Below are 26,861 nucleotides of genomic sequence, written 5' to 3'. Positions count from 1 at the left end.
CCTGGAGAAGCAAAAACACATGTTCACATAAAAACCTGTACACAAACGTTCATAGCACAGTTATTCATAACAGACAAAAGGTGGAAATCACCCAAATGTTGATCAATTGATGACTGCATAAACAAATGAGGTGCCTCTGTACAAGGGAATAGTATTTGACTATAAAAAGAGATGAAGTTTGGATACACGCCACAATATGAACCTTATATTAAGTGAAAGAAGTCAGGCACAAAAGGCTGTATATCATATGAGTCCAACTATATGATGTGTCCAGAATAGGAAAACCAATAGAAAAATTAGATTAAAGGATATGGGGGGGAGAGGCGGGAGGAGGAAGGAATAAAGAGTACCTGCTAATGGGGAAAGGCTTCGCTTTTGGGGTGAACACGATGTTCTAGAACTAGGTAGTGGTGATGGTGACATAAATTTGTGAACATACACACTTAAAATCACTGATTTGTACACTTTGAAATTGTTAAAATGGTCAACTTTGTGTTATGTGAATCTTATTTCAATAAAAAAAAGAAAATGCTACTTTACTTATAGAAAGTCTTTGCAATATCTTTTGGCCTACTAGTAAGAAGTGAGGTGTGGGGAAAGAGAGTTGATGAAAGGTTGAAGGAATGCAGACATCTCGGCTACCTATCTGGAAACTGAAATAAAATCCTTCATAAATATGCACTTCCTATTTTTTAAGCAATTTCCATACATTAATGTCACCCTCCACTACCTTCCATGCCTCCATACACACAAAAGCACCAGGAATAATAACTAGCATCTTTTACAGAATTTATTATGTTCTGGGTGGTGTTCTCAGTGTTCTTACACACTTTGTCTCACCTACCCCTAAAACAGCCCTGTGAGGTGCATACAGATAGGAAGTGAGGCGAAAGCTGAGTGAATAGCCTAACATCACTCAGCTTATTAGTAGCAGAGTTGTGACTTGAACCCGCCAAACTATCTTCATATGTCTTTAACCAGAAGTACTTTTAACCAAGAGCTGCTAAGCCTTTCCAGAAGCAACTTGGTCCTTATTTTACAGGTGAGGAAGGAAAAAACTGCAAGAGTTCAAACCACATGCCCAAGATCACCCAACTGGTGAGAGGCAAAACAAGTTAGTGATTATCATAAAAGGAACAAGGTAGTTTTCTGGAGGGAAAAATGGGAAAATAATTCATAATGGGCATGAGTGGGGGGGAAGCTGGCAAAATGACCTTCCTTGACCTGGTTGATGGTGACATAGGTGCTTGTTTACATATATATTTTTTAAGTTTTATTTTGGTAGAGAGCAAGTGAGCAGAGGAGGGGCAGAGAGACAGGAAGAGAGAATCCCAAGCAGGCTGGGCACTGTCAGTACAGAGCCCAAACAAAGCGGGGTTGGAACTCACGAACCATGAGATCACAACTTGAGCCAAAGTCAGACGTTTGACCCACTGAGCCACCCAAGCGCCCTGTTTAAATATTATTCTTTAAACTGTATACGTTTTATGCACTTTCAACAGGTATGATTTATTACAATTTATTTTTAAAATGAATTTGTGCATAAGAAGACCACAACACTGCATAAAATTTCTACATGAGAGAAAAACTCAGGAGAAACGGCAAGAGGTATGCGAAGTAAAAGTTAACAGAAACCTTGGAAAGCTTGTCTTAAAAAAAAAAAAAAAGAAGGTAAGAGAAAATGTCTCTCTCTCACCCTGAATTGAAAATCTAGGATCAACATATGGGAGTCTGGGGGGATGGGAATGGGGAAATGTTTTTTAAGCAGGTGGGAGTTCTTATGAGGGGAGAAATACATAGCTATCAGTTTAAAGCAATAGTAGGAAGGGAATAAAAGTGGTCTGAATTTTATAGGATGGTAGAAATAGGGTCCAAATATATCAATAATTGAAATGAATATAAATGAGCTGAAAGCAAAGGTAAAGGTTGGCAAACTGCACTAATAACAAAAACAGGTTCCAGATATATCTGCACCTATAGCATAAGAGCACCAAAATAAGAATGAAAAGTGATATTAGGCATGTATAAACCAGAAAAAGTGCTAGTCTAGCTATGTTCATAATAGAGAAAATAACATATTTTATATATTTTATCTAAGACAAAAATTGTTAATAGGATTGGAGTTAGTACATAATAAAAGTACCATGAAAAATGGTAACTTAATGAAAGCAAGCACTTTTTTAGCTTCAAATATACATGAAGCAAACATTTATAAGTCTGCAGGGAGTAACATAAACTCATCTTCACAGAGGGAGGTTTCAACTGATCTGTCTCAACTGTTGAGATAGATCAAACAAGAAAAAATCATTAAACTACAGCTATCACTTTAAAAGAAAAAAAAAGAGGCACAAATGAAATGAAATGAAATGACATTACAAGAAAGCAATAACAAAATTCAAAATATTGGAAACTCTGTGGAACAAAAAACCTGGTATCTTCAATAACTGGCTGCAAAAAATAAAATAAAAAAGGAGAGGAACCAGTCAATTAACAAACTTGAAATGCACCAGCCAAATGCAATGTGTGTCTCATGCTTGGATCTTATTCCCAACAAACTCAGGGGGAAAAAAGCAAGTGTGGAAGATCGGGACAGTTACTGGGTATTTGATATTAAGAATGGTTAGGTCTTTTAATGTAATACTTGAATTATGATGATATATTTTAAAAAATTTTATTTGCTAATAGTTTGAGGTAAAAAAAAAATGTATAGAGTTCCCATATGCGCTACACCCAGTTTCTGCTTATTATCATCTTTCTTTATTATGGTACATTTGTTACAATGAATGAATCAATATTGATCCATAATAAATAAACTATATACTTCAGACTTTGCTTAGTTTTTACCTGGTGTCCTTTTTCTGTTCAAGCAGTCTATCCTGGGGGCATTACGTTTCATGGTTGTGTCTCTTTAGTTTCCTCTAGACAGAGGTCCTCAGACTTCCCTTGTTTTTGATGATCTTGATAGTTTTAAGTACTAGTATTTTGTAGAATGTCCTTCAACTGGGAGTTGTCTGTTTTTCTTATGACTCAACTGGGCTTATAGGTTTTTGGAAAGACAAGAGAGGTAAAGTGCCACTCCCATTTTGAGGTATACACTATCAGCATGACACAGTTGTTCAACCTTCTTCACCTGGCCAAGGTGCTGCTGGTCAGGTTTCTCCACTGTAGTTACTCTTTTACCCTCCTTGCCATGCTATGCTCCTTGACAAGAAGTCATTATGCAGAGAGCCAGCACTTAAGGGGTGGAGAGTTATGCTCATATCCTTAAAAGTGGAGTATCCAAATAAACTAAAATTCTTCTTCATGGATTTATTCTTCATATATTTAGTCATCCATTTATGTCAGTCTTCAACTCAGGTATTTCATAGATTGGGTTATAATCCAACACTACATTATTTTGTTGTTCAAATGATTCCAGCTTTGGCTATTAGGAATTCTTTTGGTTGGCTCCTATGTCCTTTGACATACTCCCATCACTGTTTTTGTTTTCAAATCACTTCCTTACCTGGCTCTTTAAGATGCTCCAGACATCTCATCTTGTTATTATTTTCTGCCCTAGTCTTAGACTTGGCTGTTTCTCTAAGGAGTCCTGGATCCTTCCTAATGAAACCAAGAACTCGGCATTAGGCATGTTCTTTGCTACAGGGTAGCATTATTTCTTGGCCCTCTCAGCAGATAAATATGATAAGAATACTTTAAAAATTTATTTTATAGTTACTTTAACTGAAATATTTATAGAGGAAACATCTATATTGTGCTTCACAATAATCAGTGTTGAGGAGTGGTTAAGTGGGGAAACAGTAGGTAAAACTAGTGATTATGAGTTATACGTGGATGACAGGTACAGAGTTTAATTTGTGTCCATCCCAAAACTTCCATAATAAAGACCCTTTAAAAATTCAGAAAAATACAGCCATGTGCCAACAATCTTGACAACTTAAGACAAAATGGTCAAATTCCTAGGAGAAAAAAATATACACTTTCTAGAAGTAACTCAGAAATTTATTTAAAAATTTATTTTATTTTATTTTTTGAGAGAGAGAGACAGTGTGAGCAGGCCAGGGGCAGAGAGGGAAACACAGAATCAGAAGCAGGCTCCAGGCGCTGACATGTCAGTATAGAGCCTGACACAGGGCTTGAAACCACAAACCAAAAGATCAACTAACTGACTGAGCCTCCCAGGTGCCCCTAGAATTGACTTAGAAATTTATCAAAATAACATAAGAAATGGAAGCAGTGACTAAAATCTTTCCTATGATATTCACTGGTGTTCCTGATTCTCTTAAGGGTAGACTGTACTGGACTAACCCTCCCACAGATAGTTATGAACACAGAACAAAAATGTTATAAAATCTACTTGAAACCACTGGAGAGGAACCAAAAGGTGGTAGAAACCAAAGGGGATCAACCTTTAGAGGAAAGGAAGGGGATGTCAATTCTCCACAAATTGATCTATGGATTCAATGTAATTCCAGTAAAAATGCCAACAGAATTTTTCTTTTTCCCCAAAGAGAGAGCATGAGGTGGGAAGAGGGCCAGAGGGAGAGAGAACGTTAAGCAGGCTCTATGCTCAGCACCTGCCCAATCTAGGGCTTGATCCCACAGTTCTGCGATCACGATCTTAGCCTAAATCAAAAATCAGACGCTCAACTGAGTCACCCAGGTGCCCTCCAACAGAATTCTTTGTAGAAATAGACTAGTTCACTTTTATATGTATATAAAAATGCCAAAGCCCTGGAATAGTCAAAAAACAAGTTTTTAAAAAGGACGATAAAGGACTTCCATTATCTAATTTCAAAATCTACTACAAAGCTACAAATTTTAAGACAACATGGTACTGGAGTTAGTCAAATAACTATGGAACAGAACAGAGGCCAGAAATAGACCCATGCAAATAATGGTTAGCTAAGCAAACAAAGCAATTCAACAGGAAGTTTTCTAGAATGATGATAAAACACCTGGATGAAAGTATGGAAAAAAAATAAAACTTGACCCATACATCACACTAAAATTGAAACAGATCTTAAATGTAAATGCTAATAGTCAAAACTATAAATTGTCTAGAACAAAACAAGAGAAAATCTTCATAATCTTTGGGCAGGTAGACAAAGATTTCTCATGTTTAGGACTACATAAAAATGTAAAGATCAACATGGGATTCAGGATGAGGTTATCTTGGAGAAGATAGGATGTGGTGGGGGAAGATGGGGATACCAAATGGCTGGATTCTAAGTTATTTCTCAGATCCTAGATTTTGTCCTGGAGACAAAAGTCACATTCCTATTACATTACTGTAAAATATGTACATAAACCGGTCTGTCATGGACTGAAGATTATTCTAATTCTGTATGCCTGAAGTCCAAAATAAAAATTTATCTGGTTTAAAAAGTTTACTCTTGGGGCGCCTGGGTGGCTTAGTCGGTTAAGCGTACGACTTTTGCTTAGGTCATGATCTCGCGGTTCGTGGGTTTGAGCCCCGCGTCGGGCTCTGTGCTGACTGCCAGCTCAGAGCCTGGAGCCTATTTCAGAGTCTGTGTCTCCCTCTCTCTCTGACCCTCCCCAGCTCATGCTGTCTCTCTCTCTCTCCTAGAAATAAATAAAAATAACAAAAAAAAAAAGTTTACTCTTTTACAAAAATATTTTTAAAGCATTTTGGGTCTTTAAAAATATTGTTTCTGGGGCACCTGGGTGGCTCAGTTGGTTAAGTGTCCGACTTCGGCTCAGGTCATGATCTCACAGTTTGTGGGTTCGAGCCCTGCGTCGGGCTCTGTGCTGACAGCTAGCTCAGAGCCTGGAACCTGTTTCGGATTCTGTGTCTCCCTCTCTCTCTCTGACCCTCCCCTGCTAATGCTCTCTCTCAGAAATAAATAAAACATTAAAGAAATTTAAAAAAATAAAAACAATAAATAAAAACATTGTTTCTCCAGGGGTACTTGGGTGTCTCAGTTGGTTAAGTGTCTGACTTCGGCTCAGGTCATGATCTCATGGCTCTTTTGAGTTTGAGCCCCACGTCAGGCTCTGTACTGACAGCTCAGAGCCTGGAGCCTGCTTTAGATTCCGTGTCTCCCTCTTTCTCTGAACCTCCCCTGCTCACGCTCTGTGTCTTTCTCAAAATTAAAAAAATAATAAAAAATAAATTACAAAAAAAATACTGCTCCTCTGTATCTGGGAAGTAATGGAGGGTGGCATTTCAGCTCTCATACAGTCCTCTTCTGCAAATGTAAAACAGTAATTACAGAACGAATGAACTTGATAAATTTGGACTTCGGTATCGATATCTAATTAAGATGTTTTGTAGTCCCATTCTCAAGAATACTTGTGTCAGCATGGTTAGGCAACACAGTGTTAAATACAGCAAACACTGTTTCGATGATGATACTCTTGATGTTAACCTTTGGTCAAGCTAAAGAACAATTAAATTGGGAATGTCAAATGCACACTTAATTTATAAGCCAAAATCTAGATTAGCATTCCCCTCAACCATTGTGGCTTTAACCGACATTAATACTTATCTGATTCTGTGGGTCAAGAATTCACGAGAAACTCCTTTGGGAAGTTATGTCTCCGGTCCCTCAAGAGGTTCAGCCAGATGTTGCCCGAGATTGGAGCTGGGGGACCACCCCCAAGGCAGCTGGCTCAGAGCTGGCATGTAGTGTTAACGAAACGGTTCCTCTCCTTGTGGAGGGCTGCTTAAACGTCTTTACAACATGGTGATCGCCAATCCTGGGTCAAATAATCCAAAGATCTAAGACTGAAGTTACAATGCCTTTTAGCACCTACTCCCAGATGTCAACAGAATTTTTTTTTTTTTGAGTATTTTATTAGTTATACAAGTCAGCCTTCTTTCAATGAAGGCTGGAAAATTAGTTCATTTTACGACTGGAAGGATGACCTTAAAAAGACACAAAAATTTCAGCAATTTCAATTTAGGGAGGAGGTAGATTAAAGTCATGGAAAAAGAGGGCTCCATTAAGATGAAAAATGACAAAAGGTTTTAGTTGGCCACAGGTGTCATATATAAAGGCAGTCAGGGCTACCTGTGCAGGGCACACGAGGGCACCACTTCGTGACGTGGGGAAGTACTGCCATCCCACTGTGTCCTACTTTCGGTAAGAAACCTGCACGTGGAATGTTGGGTCTACTTTTGAACAGCAAACGTTGATGACGTTTTTACAGGCCTCCAGGAGGGACAAGAAGGGTTTGCAAATATCATGGATAACATTTTATTTAACACGAAGGGAAGAGTATGTACTAGTATTACTTGTATTATGTGGCCAACAGAAGACTTATTCAGCCCCTCTAAGGTTCTAGACTCCACACTGCAATGTGCTGTTTACTGGGAAAGTAGAAAACCAAGCTTTTTCTTACGATGACTGCACGAATGGAATCCTCTGTGAGGAAAGCTGTGAGGCTGCAGGCTGCTCATGTTCTCGAACTCTGTGTCTGCTCAGTTTCTCTGTCTTACTTGATGATTTTTAACGTTTCATACAGACAATGTTTTGAGGGGATCTGAGTTTCAGGAGGCAGGGCTATTTCTGTATTTCTTACACACAGATATTTGTGGGTAATGTTTGTTGTGCTAGAGAGCTTATAACTTCAAGAAATTAAATACAACCAAAAGCAGTGAATCCCAGATGACTGAGCCTTAGCGTTTTATTTTTTTTAAAAAGGCATTTGTCAAAATGTTACATGCGATTTTCCACCTACACAGAAGCAAACCATAAGATATTGTGCAATGAAATCAATGATGAAAGAGCCGAAGATTCGTATGAGCGAGAATTATCCCCAGTTCATCGCAAGCCTCTATCACAACTCTGTCGGCAGCAGAACCAGAAGGAGCAGCAATGTACGCCACGCCGCTCTGAGGAGAGAAGAACATGACTTTCAAGACACAAGTTCACGTGAAGACGTGAAAAATTAAAATTCTCCTCTACAAAGCCTAAGGTAACAATGGTTTACAATACAGACTGATTCACTCAGCCAAAACAGCAAAATAGCCAGATTTCGGTTATCCACACATCAAATGGAAAAGTAAAATACTTAAATATTACTGATATATCACATTGCCATATAAAACTCAGAACTTAAACACCAAAAGCAGGGTTTCTGAAATGGTTTTACATCAGAATCAATTCTGTGCAAATGCACATCAATTCCATACTTACCCTTTTAGCTCTGTCTACGTTATCCCTGAAAGGAAAGAAAGCATCAGAACTGATAGAAACTTCACTAAGTTTGTCAATCCATTCCTTCTTCTCTGCTTCAGTTAATAGCGCAGGGACATCCTCAAATAATGCCTTCCACTTTACCAAATCCTCATCCTATGAGAAGGGGTGGAGAAGAGAGAGAACGATTTTGGATATGATCTTTAGTACTATCTGATGCAAATCAGAATGCCAGAAAGCACTAGGCATTTGTCCCAGGATTTAATTATAAATAATGGCTCATTCCAATTTACATCGATGCTAGAATTTTTTTTTTGATGCTTTTAACATTTCATTAAAGAAAATTAATTCTAAGTGTACCAAATAAAGATTATACCATTTACTTTCAAAATCAATTTATTCTAAATATATTTTGTTTTTTAATCTCTGCCTAAATAAAATCTACTATTTTATATCCCTGTATCAAAACAAGCAAACAGATGATGATGGATGTTCTAGAACTGTATTTACACAGCGTCAAGTCTACAGTCATACAGATGAATCAAGGTATGATTCGGGGTATTCATATTTTTAAAAAGGTGCTTCCATTTTGGATGATTTGTTGGGTTAAACAATATGCCTTTCACTCTTGTTCACGTACATATAAAGATTTTTCCAGAACTATGAGCAAAATTCTGCTAGTAGTATTAAACAGGGAAATACAAATATTAAAGTAAAAAAAGGAAGGCTTATGTTTTAAGTACTTTATGGTCATCAGGCACATTCTTCAGTGACACTTATTATGTCATAGATCCCTGTCCCTGAACTTGTGGAAAACATAGTGTGGTTGACTCACCTCCTCAGAAGACTATCGAGTATCTGATTATCAGACTTCTCTCTTTTGTTTTCCACACAGGATTTACCGACATTTGCTATGTCCAAAAATGGGGTTAAATTCTGTATTTTTTTTTGCAGGCTACTTGATAGTTGCAATTTTATTTATTTATTTATTTTTAATGTTTATTTATTTTTGAGACAGTGCAACTAAGAAAGGGGTAAGGGAGAGGGACAAGGGATCCGAAACGGGCTCTGCACTGACAGTGTGACGGCAGCAAGTCTGATGTGTCTGAATTCACGAACTGTGAGACCATGACCTGAGATAAAGCTGGACGCTCAACTGACTGAGGCACCCAGGTGCACTCATAGTTGCAATTTTAATGCTCCCATATGCTTTCTTCTAAATAGAAGACATTAAATTTGAAATGTAACAAAAACTGATTGAGTTGTTAACTGACGCTGGTAGGAAGTATAGGGGAGAAGACACTAGTTACCTGCTATCAGATACGTTGTATTTCATGTTGAATACACACCTATCATGTAGCAAGCACCATGCTTGGCACTGTGAAAGCCTCAGGTGGAAAAAAAAAAAGAAAAAAAAAAAAAAAAAAAAAAAAAAAAAAAAAAAAAAAGAAAAAAAAAAAGAGTCCCAGCCATCAAAAGTTCAAAACCAACAGAGGAAGAACAAACATATAAAACTAAACCAATGGTTATAACTTTAAAAGACAAGGAGGCTCTGTGGTATCAGAAAGGAATGGACTACGAACAAAAAAGTTAAAGACAAGATAATGGAGAGTTGGTAAAAAGCTTAGAATTACAATTTTAGACAATGCAAAATTTCAAGAAAAATACCTGTTACGAAGAGGGTGAGCATACCGGTATACTCCACCCACAAACCCAATGACTTTTACCTCGCCAATGGTCCCAGTAACATACTGATCAATGGCATTGGAGATTTCTGCTCTCTTCACTCCAGTTTTAAACTTCATTGAAAGCACTTGCGGATGATGTCTAAGCCACCAGCAGTCTGCCTTATCCCCAGCAAGGCGTGTGCAATGTATTCGCGACTGCTGTCCTGCTCCAATGCCAATAACCTGAGGGACACCAAACATGAAGATTATTCTCTCTTCCAACAACATATTTTTTTAACAACTCTTTTGTGCATACTTCCTAAAATCTATCGATTTTGCGGAAAAAACATCTGGCCAAAATATAAATAATTTTTAATTTATTAAGGGTGAGGGTAGGCGTTTATAACTACTATTAATATGTTTTACCTTTTCAGTGACATTTGAAGTATGGTTATTAATACTCTGTAAGATTCTAGAACTCCTGTAGAATTCTAGAACATCAGTAGTGAAGTATAGTCTTACTGGAACTTATTAGAACCTTAGTCCAAGTCCAAGGAGACCAGTAATCATAATCCCCCAAATTTTTGTTATCACAGACAAGCAATCTTTTAACAATGGACAATCACTAGAATTCTGAATCTCAAAGAGTCTTCATGTCACATAATTAATATCCACTTTCACTTCCCCACTTCTGGGACAAATAATTTAACACATGCCAAGAGAAGAGCTCAAGACACTGGGAGAAGGGCCCCCAAGGCTGTGGAAGCTATGGTGAAACCAGAACCAGTTCAGTCTAGAGTTAGAAGTGACCCCCAGGAGGAGCTGGCTCCGTCCTGCACTCTAGGGCTCAGCACAAGAGGAAACCGGTTAAGTACCTTGCTTAATGTCTGTAAGAAACATTCAATACCTTGATTGTGGTAGTAGTCACTTAACTACATAATATGGGCAAACCGCTCAAAACTCAACACTTAGAAAGAGTAAATTTTATTGTATATAAATTATGTCTCAGTAAACCTGATTTTTAAAAGATCACATTAACTTGTAGTCTACAGATTCTTGGTAAAATAACCTTAGAAATAAAAGTACAAGTATCCAACAGGCTACAAAGATATGGGATAATAGGAAGCAGTACTATTCCTGACTCTCTCTTCACTGGAAATACCACACCGATCAGAAGGAGGGGAGTGAATAACTCATTTTATAGTGGCTATTACAGTCCCACTAACCCAAATGTGCCAACTCAGTTTGGGCAAGAAGTAATACGATCAATTTTAACACGTCGTTCCAAAGACACTTTGTGATCCTTACTAGTTTTAGTAAGTCCACCATGTTACTGAGTAGATACCAACAAGCCCAGAAAAGAGAAACTTGGCCGATCTTCCTTTCCAAGTAGTCTAGTACCTCAGGTAGGAGTATCATTTTGAAAAACAACTGTCTGGCCTAAGTGGGTTTGAGAGCTTGGTTACCTGACCATTCTTGGCATAACACACGGAGTTAGACTGCGTGTACTTCACAGCAATAGTGGCTACGATGAGGTCTCTGAGTGCAGACTCTGGCAACTGGAAAACACACAGGATGGTCAACTGCAGTGGAATTTGTAACTCCACTGAAAAACATTAAGCATCTTATAGGTCATTTTTTTACAGACCTATGATGTAGTTGTATCATTCAAATGACAGAAGAAATGAACTGTTCACAGAAAACACTACTGTGTTTTACTGAAAAAGATCAACATTCAGCATATGTGTCGTGGAACGCAGCAGTGCCTGACGCATCAAGGACTCTAACGCCATTTTGCAGCCTGTTTACACACCACACGAATTGTGAAACACCGTATCCATTCCCAAACTGACAAATAATACATTCTCTACCACAGTACCAAGAAATATATATGGAAACATGAGAAAGTTCATGTTCAGAAAAAACACTGAGAATAATTTTCACAGATATTACAACTGTAATGTCTACACACAGCCACAGCTGTTTTGGAAAAATCAAATTAGGATCATTTTCTGCTTTGTCTAGAATATTCTAGGTAGAAACTATTCAAAAATATTTGTGAATTACCAGACCTACCAGAATAAAGTAATTGCTACAGCCAAAAATGTCACTATGTTTAATATAAAGATCAAATACAAACTGAAAAGGATTATCTATGTGCACAAAAGCTATACGCACTAGCTAACTAATCAATTAGCTAAGTGAAAAATCAGACTTCATCAAAATTAAAATCAGACTTCAAAATTAAAACTTACGTTCTGCAACTTGTATTAAGATAATAAAAAAGACAAAGTACAGGGGCGCCTGGGTGGCTTGGTCGGCTGATCATCCGACTTTGGCTCAGTTCATGATCTCATGGTTTGTGGCAGAGCCCCGCGTTGGGCTCTGTGCTGACCGCTCAGAGCCTGGAGCCTGCTTCAGATTCTGTGTCTCCCTCTCTCTGCCCCTTTCTCACTCATGCTCTGTCTCTTGAAAATGGATAAATATTTAAAAAAAAAAAGACAAAGTACAGACTGGGAGAAAATACTTGCAAACCACATATCCAAAAAAGGACTAGTATTTTAAATAAGACCTCTCAAAACTCAGTGACAAAAACAATCTAATTAGAAAATGAACAAAAGACATGAAGAGACATTTCACTAAAAAGGATACACAGATTGGCAAAATAAATAAGAAAAAAACACCCTAGTCACTAGCCATTAGAAAATGCTAATTAAAAAAAAAATCACACGATACTGCCACACACCTAACTGAAACAGGGTGACAACACTAAAAGCTATAGGGAGAACGCAGAGAACTGGCCCACTCACATATTGCTGGTGTAAAACGCATAATGGCATAGGCTCTCAGGAACACTGTTTGGCAATTAAAAAAACTAAATATGAGACTATGATCCTACCCAGCAGCCACTAATTATACTCTTGGGCCTTTATAACAGAAGAATGAGAACTTATGTTCACACAAAAACCCACTCATGAATGTACAATGAATGAAAATTACAAAAGGGAGAACGGACTAGATGTTATCCAAGGTTAAGGAGGGGGTGGAGGCAGGAAGGAAGGGAGTGTGATTATAAGAGGGTAACATAAGGGATCCTTGTGGTCATGGAAGCATTCTTTCTGTGTCTTGGCTGTACCAGTATCATTATCATGGGATACTATACTGCAGCACTGTATTACCATCAGGGGAAATGGGGCAAAGGGTACATGGGAATTCTCAACAGTGCATGTAATCTGTAATTCTCATTTTTATTTTAACATTAAAAGCTGGTATTCTGAGACAGGATCAAGAAATACAAGGCTTCTCAAGGGAGGAGGTGGTATGGGGATGGGAGTAAAGAAATCCAGTCATATAAACACAGCACAAATAGTTAAAACAAATTAAAGCATTATTTAAGAAGAATAGAGCAGGAAATAATTCAACCGTATTCACTAACGCTTAATGCACACTCCTCATGCTTCTCCCACTGTTCTAGACACACAGGATTTTGAGGCTGAAATGTTAACACAACACTGCTTTCAAAGGAGAGGGGAATACAAAGAAAGATAAAACCACTCCTACGCTTCAGTTTCCAAATTTCTAATTAAAAATACATATGACACAAGTAGAGAAGAATTTAGATAACAGATGAATTAAAACCATACCTCATTCCTTATAAAAAAAAAAATCTAAGTTACTATAGCCAGAGGTACAAAACCTATCAAGCACTGCTAAATTATTAATCTGTCTAATACGTACAAACCTACCAGGAAAACTTACAAAAGTAAGAGTCTCAATATGGGGGCAGGGTTGTCAACAGAGGTCTATGGAATCTAGGTCAATACTGTTACAGTATTTTAAAAGATACGTTAACCAGTCAGGTTTATAAAGTGAAAGGAAAAAGAGTCTCCTATCTTAGTGAGTTGCCTACAGTAACAATGGTACAAAAACAATGCTTCTATCTGGAAATCCCAGTACTTACAGTCTTGACCAAAGGAGAAGAGTGCAAAGGACTGCCAGGTATTTCTATGTGAAATGCCCACCATGTTCCTTTACTTCACGGCATCATTAATTAAAAAAATATATAAACGGAAGAATAAAACAACAAAGATCATGTCTTAATCACCATACACTTACTAACAAATTGAATTATTCCAATAATTCATTACTTAAGTTTACTTTCAGCAATTCTACCTAAAGCCTCAGGAGTCAGACCTGGAAACAACTGCACCTCCTCATTTTCCATTTCTTTTATAATGAATGACTTGTTAAGAGACAACCTTTCCTAGGAACAGACAGACAAGCTCAACAGCAAGGTAGTAAAAGCAAGTAGTAAGAGGCAAAGATCCCAGAGAGAAAGGAAGTAGAAAGAAAAGAATGTAGTCATTTATGCTAGTTGCTTCAAACATTTTCTAAGTTGCAAGGCAATAAGCTAAAAGGTAAAGGAACTGAGCACAAACTGTGGCAGTGTTACAGTAGTAAGTAGCATAAATGGAGTTCAGTAAACCAGGGAAAGCTGATACTAGCGGACACTTGATGCTTTCAGCAGAAGAGGGGTGAACCACAGATGGATCCTCACAAAGATTTAAGCCCAAATTCAAGTCAGCTTAATTCCTGCCAGGATAGAGATGATCTGACTCCACCTGATCTGCCCGCCAAAAGTAGAAATCAGCTCTTTCTAGAGGGAAAAAAAAAATACCATCCAGATCTTCAAAATACCTCTATAGTTTTTTCACATTTACTACCCAATCATTCAATCAAAAATATCAGACAAAGCAGCAGGTAAGACCACAAAACAACATAGTTACACATCTTAAGTATTGGTGTGTATGTGTGTGTGTGTGGTGTGTGTGAAGTAGAGCCAGTGTTAGAACCAGGAAAGATATCGTTCAAAATAAAAGGTCCAATTAAGAGATTTCAGAAAAGAAATACCACCTCACCCATTTCCATTATTATGTAATCTTGGGTAAATTTATTATTTTTATTATTTTTTTAATGTTTCTTTTTTTTTTTAATGTTTTATTTATTTCTAGGAGAGAGAGAGACAGCGTGAGCAGGGGAGGGTCAGAGAGAGAGGGAGTCACAGACTCTGAAACAGGCTCCAGGCTCTGAGCTGGCAGTTAGCACAGAGCCCGACACGGGGCTCGAACCCACGAACCGCAAGATCATGGCCTAAGCGAAAGTCAGACACTTAACTGACTAAACCACCCAGGCGCCCCAATGTTTGTTTATTTCTGAGAGAGAGAGACAGAGTGCAAGCTGGGGAGGGGCAGAGAGAGAGGGAGATACAGAATCCGAAGCAGGCTCCAGGCTCCGAGCTGTCAGCACAGAGCCCGATGCGGGGCTTGAACTCACGAACCGTGAGATCATGACCCGAGCCGAAGTCGGACGCTCAACTGACTGAGCCACCCAGGCACTCCACCTTGGTCAAATTTCTTAACTGTACCTGATGTCACAATTTTGTGATCTTTACAATAAAGATGATAGCAGTCACCCTTCCCCACCCTCCACCTAAAGTGCTATGGGCATTAAATGATAGGGTACATACAAATCTAAGAAAAAAATCACCATTATCATCCTAGGAATATGTCCTTCCTAAAAGATGACAAACAGCATAAAAGCAAAAACCTGACTACGTGAACACACTGATCATCATACTGAAAATGGAAACAATCTAAGTATCTATCATAGTACATCTATACATGGATTGCCATTTGGCCTTTCAGATAAAGATGTGGATCTACATTTATTGATATAGAAACATATTTGCAGCTTAGTGTGTGGAAAAAGGCAAGTTATAGAAGAAAATCATAAAAAATATGATCCCATTTATGTATAAATGAAAATATAAATACCTCTATGTACATACACTTATAAGCTTCTAATATCATCATTTATTCTTTTTTTATTTAAGCTTGCAAACTTACTTGATAACTCAAAATTGAGATATAGACATTTGCACATCAACCTTTTTAAAATATGAACCTTAAAAAATGCCTAAGCTTATAAATATTAAAAACACTCACTGAGTTACTAGCATACAGTTCAGATATTTTCAAACTTACATCTTTATTCTTGGTCACAACATTGCTAAATAATGACCTGTCGATGACACCATTATTTCTCTTCTGACTTAAGCGAAGACCAAAGAGAGTTCGAACTTCATTTTCATCTGGACTGTAAGACTGGTCCATCTAAAATACAAATTTAGAGTCAAAAGCAGTACATCTACAGCCTTTAACATTTTTCATTTAACTTACATACAAAGAAAATCATTATAAGCAAGCTTATATTCATTTTTTCTAATGTAAGCATGTGTAAGATCACTTCAGTATGGGTGTAACAGAACAGCCAGGCATCATTATTTATCTTAGACTATGGGCTAGTTTCCCTAATACAGAAGTGTGTGTAAAAATCAGTAACGAAAAAATCTCACCAATTAGAAAAATAGGCAAAGAATATGGTCAGATAATTTATAAAAAGGACTAAAAAATACTCTTATATATGAAAAGATGTTCACCCCATACATAATGGGAAACTGAAGCTACAATGAGATGCCATTTTCATCTCCTATCGATAAGAAGAAAAAATTAAAGAACACAATGCTGGCAAAGCTATTAGGAAATCCCATTCAGACATAAAATTTGATGGGACAACCTCCAAGAGGAGCAGGACTTATCAAAACTCCCACAATACACAGCCTGTGACCTGGTCCTAATTCACTGCAGGCCATGTGTAGTGGCTAGAGACTGGTGACTGGCTACATAAGCTACCCCAGTACTGGGCAAACTTTCAACATGGCCAAACTCTATGCATAGGTGTCAGGAGGAAAAACAACAAAAAGAAAAGGAAATGCAAAAATTTCCTAAACAGCACCAACTATTTCAGGAAAGATGAGCAAGAAATTTAAAATATTAGTTACTTTTAAAGAGATAACAGAGTGGCAAAAGGCAAGGATGGGGAGGCTTTTCTTCAAATAATATTTAAATTTAATACCTTTTGAGTAGGAAGCCATGTATCTGTATTAATTTTTATTATGTATTTAAAAAAATTTCTTTAATGCTTATTTATTTTTGAGAGACAGAGAGACTGCATGAACGGGGCAGGGGCAAAGAGAGAGAGGGAGGAAGACACAGAATGTGAAGCAGGCTCCAGGCTCTGAGCTGTCAGCACAGAGCTCGATACAGGGCTCAAACTCACGGACCACAAGATCATGACCTGAGCTGAAGTCAGACGCTTAACTGACTGAGCCACCCAGGCGCGCCTACAGATTTTTTTAAATTAAAATTTAAAACTAAGACTGAGGAAGCTACCCCCATCTTAAACCAAAAAGTTGATAGTAAGAAAAAACTCTGTAAGATTAAGAATTAAAGAAACTTCAGTAAAGGGTACGTTAAAAGACTATCATCATAAAGGAAAGATTAAATATGGGGAAAAAGAAAAACAAAAAATCAAATTCCTATTTTAAACATGAATTAAACTAACCTGAAGAACACAGTAGCTCCCATTTTTCTTTTTAGAAAGTATTTTCAAAGCTTCATCTTCATATCCTGGGGCAATGATACCATCAGATACCTATAAATATACTAAACATTAATTTTTTAAAAAATGTTTTATTTATTTTTGAGACAGAGCATGAGAGGGGGAGGGGCAGAGAGAGAGGGAGACACAGAATCCAAAGCAGGCTCCAGGCTTTGAGCTGTCAGCACAGAGCCTCATGCGGGGCTTGAACCCACGAATGTGAGATCATGACCTGAGCTGAAGTCAGAGACTTAACCAACTGAGCCACCTAGGTGCCCCAAACATTAACTTTTTCAAGTTTTTATTATGAGACAGAGGGAGGCACAGAGAGAGAAAGAGAGAGAGAGAAAGAGAGAGAGAGAGAGAGAGAAAGAGAGAGAGAGAGAGAATGAATCCCAAGCAGGCTCCATGCTCAGCGTGGAGACCAACACAGGGCTTGATCCTGTGTTGGGTCGAAAGAGTTCTACCCTTAACTGACTGAGCCACCCAAGCGACCCTTAAACGTTAATTTCTATTTTCAAAAATTAGGGAGCACATCCTAAGCAATCTAAAAACCATTATCTGTCTTAATGCAGCAGCATTTTCTGGTTTCTCTCTCCAACAGATAATGCTAGTATGTGTACCTGGAAAAGATAAGCCTGTATTAGAATAGAGTTCTACAGCTAACCTTCCTTAACTGTAAGGGTTTTTAGCCATTTGTTTCAGTTTTAACTAAGAATATACAAATGATTCACTGTAATGCATGTACCTTAAGAAGAAAAAGGATTTCTCACTATCCTGTTCATGATGAGTTTTGCACTAGAAAGAGCACGCTCTAGTGCCCTCTTGGCCAGTACTAGCAAAATGACCTGAGGCAAAGCACTTTCCACAAGCGCATGACAGGGGGATCAGATTACAGCTTTGCTAATAACCTTAGGCAAGGGAAGTACCTCAACAGCAAGACAAAGGGATCAGATATAACATCTTTGAAGGGTAGCAAATTCATACCACAAAGCCTTGTGCAGGTCAGCTCCACTGTGGGTGGGGGAGGGTAGTGGGATGGTAGTGATCATGGGAAGAATCCCCAAAGCACTGAATGTTGTCAAGCTCATGTAGCTTTCATTTCTACCTATTTGTTTTCCCTCTAAGCTTTCTGGGCTATCTTCTTTTTCTTTCAGTCTGTCTCTTTGCCCCAAAACCCACTTTTCCAGAATGGTTATTTGGTATTCAACTAATGGGGGTTAGTTTTCCAAGTAGTTTTAATCTTCCCCTATACATCTCTTTCATTATAAACCTATAAAGGTTTATAGTAAGGCTCATTATTACATCATCCTCTGCTCTTAAGAGACAATAACTTTGGCATTAAGATAATGACTACTAGATAATATAAAAAACCTGAGTATATAAATCAAGACTTTTAAAACATTCACTAAATCTCAAAATTACAATTCAGTCAAGTACTCATGTTCTACATGAACTATGAACATTCTAAATGATAAATTTAACCTAGAAATGGTGTAAATATTATAAGTCATAGTTTCAATGAAAACTATGAACAAATAGATCTTTACTCAGTTATGCATGGATCAAGACACAGGAATGTCCACTAACCTCTCTGGAGATAATTTTGGCAGTAGGGACATCACAAATATCAGATAATGCAATAAAGTCACCAAATGAAGACATCCTATCAGCCCCTGTAAATAAAAATTAAGATGAAGAGTATGTATCACAAATGGTCCCTGCAAAGAAAAAGATGTTTAAAAAACCCCAGTAGGTTCATATAAAATCCATTTCTCTAAATTTAACTTTATTAGTTATGTAAGATCTAAAATAACAGATTAAGAAGTCATTTAACTGAAATGATCATAACAAAGTATTCTTTAATTTTCCTTCCAGGGCAGCATTTGGCAAACTCTTCCTGTGAAGGGCCTGATAGAAGCTTTGTAGGCACATTGTCTCTGTCATACCTAATCAGCTGTGCCACTGTAGAAATCAGCCACATCAACAAAGGGACATGGCCCTGTTTCAATCAAACTATTTTTACAAAGCTAGGTGGCAGGCTGGGTGTATTTAGGCCATGAGCCATAGTCTGCTAACCCTGTGGTAGAAGGTGAACTGTGCTATCAAGTTTCTCAATGGTGTTTCATAAATGTTACAGTAATAGTCACAAATTATTAACATCATGAATTAGGTATTTCTGAAATACATAAACTATAACTCTAAACAAATTTAGTGTAGTTAAAACAAGCATACAATTTTAGTCTTTTATTAAACAATACAATGTATTCAAATGCCTAATGTGAAATTAGATGCACCAAATTCCAATTATGTTTCCATTTATTACATTAAAATATGAGCACACACTTTTATAAGCAAATTTATTCCAAGGCACTTAGAGAGTCATTCCTAAGTATTAATAAAAAAACAAATTAAAGATAATTTGGAATCTAATACTGAAACGAAAGATACTATTACTTTATTCTACTTATGATAAAATATTCTCTTTCAAACAACAAACACACAAAAACCCTATTACTATTCCTACCTCTTGCTCTTGCATACGCAGTTGATATGGGCGTCAAGGTTTTATACAGATCATAGACCATGCAGACTTTGGCCTCATCTTCACTTAGTGGAATTCCAACAGCAGCACCTGAAATAGAAAACCATAAAATAAACCCCCAAGTCTCAAGTTACCACTTTATCATCTCCTAAATCAAGACAACATTTTCCTCTCCTTTCCCTTTCCCTTATTTTTTTTTTTTTTAAGTAGGCTTCACGCCCAATGCAGAACCAAATGCGGCAGTGAATTCAAGGCCCTGAGATCATATATACCTGAGCTGACATCAAGGGCTGGACGCGCAACAAGCTCAGCCACCCAAGCGCCCCCAAGGCAACATTTTTCTTAACATCTAGTCTATGCAGCATAATTTCTAGTGCCTACGCCAAATTAAACAAAAATCTGGCCAGATAATTAAAAACAAAAATACTGTTGCAGGGGAGCGGGAAGAGGGGGAAATCTCCTCTCTGGCTTTTGAAAACAACCACTGAGTCGGCCAGCACCACACATCTATGAAGCTAATTTACTTCACAACTGACTCTCTCCACCATGTACCATTTATTTCTTTCCTGTTTATATCACCTTAATATCAAGTAAACTTCAGAGAACTATGTGTTAGATTTGACTTAGACGTAGAAGGAAAAATGTATCTCATACAATGGCTATAAAAGGCTACAGATAAGGTGTCTCTAGAACTTCTTTGTATCTACTCAGTTCATTTTCAACCTTGTGGAAAAATACTGTCCATTTTATTTTTTACTTTTCCACTAAAAAAAGCAATTTCCTGATCCCCTTATCTCACAGTAATGTTACACAATTATATATACATAAATGACAACTATGTGTTAATTTATTACCAGATTTTGTCACGCTGCTATATCAATACTGTTATTAGACTTGAAAAAAGTGGTTTGAGACTTCAGAGAATATCTATATTCACATCAGAACATGTCAATTCTTTCTAAAATTAAAAAGTGCATTTTGAACCATTCCAGAGCATTCTGGAAAGCAGTGCTTTACCTGCTGGGCTGACATGTTTGAAAGAGGCAGCGGCAGGAAGGTCTAAAGCTTCTTTGAGCTCCTTCACCAGCTGCCAGGCATTCAAAGCATCACACAAATTTATAAATCCAGGGGCTCCATTTAGAACTACACAGAGAAAAATACACAACATGTTACCAAGCAGGATCAATCAAGTCAGATACACATTTCTGAAAAAATAACCTACGTCAAGGCTGCACAAGTATGTTTTCAGAGAAGTATAATTAAGAGGCAAACACATACACCAACATAAAAGAACCCGAGAAAAAAAGAAACCAAAACACTTAGACTAGAGTTGAAGCCTGCCTCATCCTGCCTCCCAAAAAGAATATACATACACACTCAAATATGCTATATGCTACTGAAGAAACCAAATCTAGCCAATCTAGAAATGAACTAATAGTGAATTCAGGAATAGGAGAAAGAATAAGACCAGTGATCGCCAGGAATCCACTTCAGTAAAGAACTAAGATAGAACAATCATGGCAATTCTTGAGGTAGTACAAAATCTAATCCATAAACTTTGCGGTGTAAGAACATTATTACAAACTAATCCGAGTGCTGTGGATGGGGAAAAAGTGTATTGGATTTTTCCTCTTTTACACCAGCCTCAGTAGGCTCTGCAGAAAGTTGAAATGCAGTTAAAAAAATTACAATTTCAGAGTTTCTCATTGCCTGTTTTCTTGACAATAGCAGGATTTTTTAGGAGCTATTATCTCTTGTGAATAAATTATAAATTCAGCACATACCCAAAAAAAGGGAGCCATTAATTAAAAACCAATTTATAACTGCATTTCCTTTCTATTATCTTGGACGATACACACTTATAAAAATAAAACTTGAATATTTACTGAGTGCCTACAACAATGTTGGGCACTGTTCTAGGTAATGAAAATGTATTATCAATGAATAAGCTAGCTCCTCTCATGCCCTGTCCCCCAATCAGTGTCCACAGAGCTGATGGGAAAGCCAGAGAAGAAACAAAATAGGCAGTAAGTAAAAAACATTAAAAAATATTACGTACTTATACAAATCAGTTGAAAACATGTTCACACAAAAACCCAAACTTGAATGTTTTTAGCTTTATTCATAACTGTTAAAAATTGTCTTTCCATTTTTGATGTCCTTCAAGAGGTAAATGGATAAACCAACTATGATATATCCATATACCATGGAATACTGTTAAAAGAAGAAATGAGCTTTCAAGTCACCAAATGACATGGAGGAACCTGAAATGCATACCACTAAATGAAACAAACTAGCATCAAAGCTACACACTGTAGGATTCTAACCTTATGACATTATGGAAACAGCAAAACTATGGAGATGGTACAAATATGAGTGGCAGCAGGAGTAGGGAAGTAGAATGGATGAAATTTTTAGTTGGTGAAACTATTCTGCATATTGTCAAGGTGGATACATGACATTATACGTGTCAAAACCCACAGAATATACAACACAAAGAGTGAGCCCTAATGTACAAGGGACTTTAGTTAATAATGAACATTTGCTCCTCAATTTTAACAAACGTGCCATACTAATACAAGATGTAAAAGGGGGGAGCTAGGGACGAGGCCCAGAGGGAGGGAATGTCTGGGAACTCTCTATACTTTCTAAGAAATTTTTCTGTAAATCTACAACTACTTTAAAAAATAAAGTCTACTAAAAAAATAATAAAAATGTTCCTAAAAACGAGTTCCCTTGACCAGCATGAATGAAATTGCTTTTGAAAATGAAAAATATGGGAACTGAAAGTACATGGAAGTATCTTTTGCCTCAGCATCTAAAGGGGAAACATTATAAGAAGGAAATACCTAAGGATAAAACAAGAGCATTTCTTTTGTTTTAAGAAATTCTAGATGTAAAAATTCATGCAACATGTCAAATTTCTAATTATTAATTCAATACTCAGGAAACATGCCAAGAAATATTCTAAGTACTGAGGATGTAGTGATAAACAAGAAGCTATGAACAAAGATGAAATTTCTGCTCTCCAGGGAAGATGATTAAATGGGAGAAGATGATTAAAACATAAATACACTAAAACCTTGGATTGTAAGTAATTTGTTCTATGAGCATTCTGTAAGACAAGCAAACATTTCTAATAAATGTTAACTTGATAAATGTCTTGCAATATGAAGAGTATGTGACGCTGAGTGTCACATGATCACAACTGAGCCAATGGTTCTTCTCTCTCTCTCACTGCGGGATTGTGATCATCTCTCATGCTAGGATGTTTGGTCTCAGGCCACAGTGTTTGGCAGAAATTAGTGCTTTTTCAGAATGCTGGAAGGTGCCCACAACTGGCACCAGTGTATTTTTTGTCACTTCAAAGTACCTCTAGACAGTCCTGTGCTTTTTCCATTCAACAGTAAGCTTAGGAATGCTTTGCTTCATTCTAGGTCACACTGCCTCCAGATACAGACCCTCTTTTCTTGCTGTCTTATTGCCAGTTACATTCAATACAGAGTATGACGAGTTTATTAATAGTGTACTGTAGTCAACATCCATGTGAGCGTATACAATGGCCCCCATACAGAAAAAGGTTGAAAAGAAAGGTGGTAAGAGGATTACGGTAGAAGGAAATCATTGAAAAGTATGAACTAGGTATGTGAGTGGCTGAAATTGCAAGATTTTACCAGTCTACCAGTATCTTGTCTGTGAAGAAGAAAAAGGCATAGAACTCCCTCACTCCAAAGAGATTAGGGAGATGTGTAAAATGTGGAAAACAGTGCAAAATAAGGCTGTAGCAGTGTGAGCAATGAATCTGTTTAAGGACCATGCATGTTAAATTTCCGTGAAATCCTCAAAAGGAGGCAAAATCAACTGTCGTTAGATGGGTTCCTTGTTAACGGTGCACAAAATAAAGAGTCCATTGAACCAATGGATAGCAGTGATTCTGTTAGTGATAGTGAAAGTTGTCTTCTACAATAACCCTCCTCTTTGTCTCCTTCACACGAGCCACGAAGGTTTTCAAAGGTAAGTAAAGGTTAATTTTTCTTCATATTTTGTATTTTCTTTATTATTTTGTATCATATTACAGTTTTGCAATCATTTTTATAATGAGTATTTTTAGGTTGTGGAAGGAACCATCTGAGTTTCCTTTATTTCTTATGAGGAAATTTGCTTTGATATACAAGCACTTTGGATTATAAGCATGTTTCTGGAACAAATTATGCTCACAAACCAAGGTTTCACTGTATATGCAACAAAACAGTGTTGTGAGAAAAGTGTGACAGGCAGCTACTTCAGTCTGGGTGATCTGAGAAAACTTTGAGGAGGTGACTTTAAGGTGGTATCTGAATGACAAAATAGACCTTGAAGAGCAGAGCAAAGGCTGTAGACGCTGCCTGAGGACCAAATGGAAACAATGCGCTGGGGAGCATGGGGTAGAGGAGGGTTGTCTAGGAAGAGCAGTCAGATAACAGGGTCTGCAGGGGACGCACAGGCATTCAAGTGCAAGGGAAAGCCAATGAATGGTCTCAAACAGGGTGTAACGTCACCTGATTTACATGGTGAAGATTGTTCTGCCACAAGTAGAAGACCAAGCAAAGAGCATTACTGTAGTCTGGGAGACTTTTGGGGTGACTGCGGGGCCTAGCACACTGTTAGAAGGGATTCCAAATGTATCTGAAATAGGGTAATAATAGGACTTGATCCTGTGAATAGGAAGGGAAAGAAAGGAGTATTTCAAATTCTCCTCTAATCTCCCACTCTTCTCCCTGCTCCTCTCTCTCTCTCAGCTGGTATCAAGGGACAAGAAGCAGACAGGAGTACCCGTGTCTTCCCACCACGTGTACCGACGAGCGTGCTCTCAACCTGCCTTCCCAGGGTATGAGGAGAGCTGTCCTTGCGGTCACTGGAGGCCAGCACTCCTACCCGAGGCCTTCACACAGGCAACTCTCCCCTGCCCTCTGCACCCACGCGCCCCGACCAGACAGTAGCACGTGTTCTAATGCCCACCTCAAGAATAAAACAGAACAGAAAAGTGAATAGTGTCTTTTGATTCTACAAATCCATGGAAGTCCTAACTGGTTTTCCTGTTCGAAGTTCTGTTTGAAGAATTTNGGTCAGAGAGAGAGGAAGACACAGAATCTGAAACAGGATCCAGGCTCTGAGCTAGCTGTCAGCACAGAGCCTGACACGGGGCTTGCACCCACGAACTGTGAGATCATGACCTGAGCTGAAGCCGGATGCTTAACCGACTGAACCACCCAGGCACCCCAAGAATTATTGTTCTTATTATTCCCTAGCCAACGTTCATATCTCGGCTTTCTTCACCTGGGATTCCAGAGCCTGTGTTCCTTGGCTGGTCCCTCCTCATCTTGACCTTTTCTAGGAAATTGATCCATCCTGTCCCAAATCTCCAAATCATCTATATGGCAAGGACATTTCAAACTCCATCTCCAACCTGACTTCTCTCCAGAACCCATGACTGTCTCAATAGATTGTGTTCACAAGACCACCCGGCATCTCACACTTCAGGTGGCTTTGAAAGGCATGATGTAATTTCATTTACCTTTTCAACGTGAACCACATCAGATATAATACAGAGAACAACACACGCGCGTGCGCACACCTGCACCCCCCGCCCCCCCCGCCCAGCAAACTCTATGCCACATATCACACAGCCCTTACCTGTGATGGGAAGCTTGGGCTTCAGCGTGTATAACTGAGCAGGAGTTTGGTGAGGATTCATTCCATACCTCAAGGGCATCTGAGATATTCCTTTACTATACTGTTTCCTGAAGTAATCTGAAATTGCTTCATCATATTGTGCCGTATGAGTGAAAGCCTACAAAAAGTTTAAGTTTTGTGAAATACCAACCACTTACCAAAGTTGGGGCAAGAGGGTTTTAGGTAGCACAGAGCAAACCACACTCCTTCCCGCACATATCTGTGCAGGAAAGACAACCAATTATCACAAAAGAACAGAACGAATTATTCTCTTTCCAAGTCTCTTTCAACTTTTTGACATCACACATCTGTAATGCTTGGTTCTCTTCATTTATAGGGAAAGGATAGCAGCTCCAAGCAGAGGCTTGGTGAATGATACCATCTAGTAAAAATGGAATACCATTTGGTTTGGCAAAAACTTTGCTCGATAAAAGTGCATCCCCACCTTCAAAGCTAACTGGCGTCTAGTCTCCAAGGAGGTGTCTTTACTGTCGGAGTTCTGCATCTCTGCGGCCACGGCCACATAGTCCTCGGGTTCACATACTACTGTTACTCGAGCATGGTTTTTGGCTGCTGCTCTCAGTAGGGTTACTCCACCTTGGAAGAACAAGACAATTTGTATTTCCGTGAGTTTAACCTCCTTTAAATAAAGTCACCATATACAGGTTTCTACTTTAATTTCTGACTTAAAAAAATGGGGAAAACGTACCCCAGGTGAATCTCTATACAAAGAAAGAGCTTAGAAAATATAGATGGGTTACAGTCATCTCAGAACACAATGTGGGAACAGTAACTATTTTCTGCTCTCTCAATTTTTTGATTTTCAGTGAACGTCAAAACAAAATATCTTTTAAAATGTACATAGCCAGGGGTGCCTGGGTCGCTCAGTCAGTTGACCATCTGATTCTTGATTTTGGCTCCGGTCACGATCCCAGGGACATGGGACTGAGCTCCACGTTGGGCTCCACAAGCATGGAGCCTGCTTAAGATTCTCTCTCTCTCCCTCCCTCCCTTTCTCTCTCTCCTGCTCTGCCCCTCCCCACCACTTCTTTCTCTCTAAAAAATAATAAATAAAAAAAGCAAAAAGTAAAAATAAATAAAATGGAAAACAGTCCAAAAATAAATAAAATATAAATAATCCTCCCCTGTCAGTTTTCAAATATGGTTTTTCTAATTTACCAATATCAATCTGCTCAACAGCCTGTTCAACAGTTACATCGGGAGAAGCCACTGTCTTCACAAAGGGATACAGATTACAGACGACAACCCTAA

General features: G+C 38.1%; 1 protein-coding gene across 2 annotated transcripts in view; it reads right to left on the bottom strand.

Moving 5' to 3' along the window:
- Positions 1-7,628: 7,628 nt before the first annotated feature.
- Positions 7,629-26,861, bottom strand: part of ATIC (5-aminoimidazole-4-carboxamide ribonucleotide formyltransferase/IMP cyclohydrolase) — a 26,478-nt gene continuing 7,245 nt past the window's right edge. For both annotated transcript variants that reach the window (XM_077748527.1, XM_077748528.1), the window contains 12 exons: positions 26,769-26,857; positions 26,035-26,186; positions 25,551-25,707; positions 20,895-21,020; positions 19,860-19,967; positions 18,923-19,008; positions 17,297-17,386; positions 15,877-16,005; positions 11,299-11,391; positions 9,893-10,075; positions 8,166-8,321; positions 7,629-7,861 (listed from right to left, as the gene is read on the bottom strand). In XM_077748527.1, coding sequence (XP_077604653.1) covers positions 7,742-7,861; positions 8,166-8,321; positions 9,893-10,075; positions 11,299-11,391; positions 15,877-16,005; positions 17,297-17,386; positions 18,923-19,008; positions 19,860-19,967; positions 20,895-21,020; positions 25,551-25,707; positions 26,035-26,186; positions 26,769-26,857 — 1,489 coding nt within the window. In that variant the 3' untranslated portion in view covers positions 7,629-7,741. The remainder of the gene's footprint in view (positions 7,862-8,165; positions 8,322-9,892; positions 10,076-11,298; positions 11,392-15,876; positions 16,006-17,296; positions 17,387-18,922; positions 19,009-19,859; positions 19,968-20,894; positions 21,021-25,550; positions 25,708-26,034; positions 26,187-26,768; positions 26,858-26,861) is intronic.

This window comes from Crocuta crocuta, unplaced genomic scaffold, assembly GCF_008692635.1.
Source record: "Crocuta crocuta isolate KB4526 unplaced genomic scaffold, BGI_CrCroc_1.0 scaffold229, whole genome shotgun sequence".
Lineage (NCBI taxonomy): Eukaryota > Metazoa > Chordata > Mammalia > Carnivora > Hyaenidae > Crocuta > Crocuta crocuta.
Note: the sequence above shows the minus strand (reverse complement) of the source record. Positions and strands in the feature narration are given on the sequence as shown.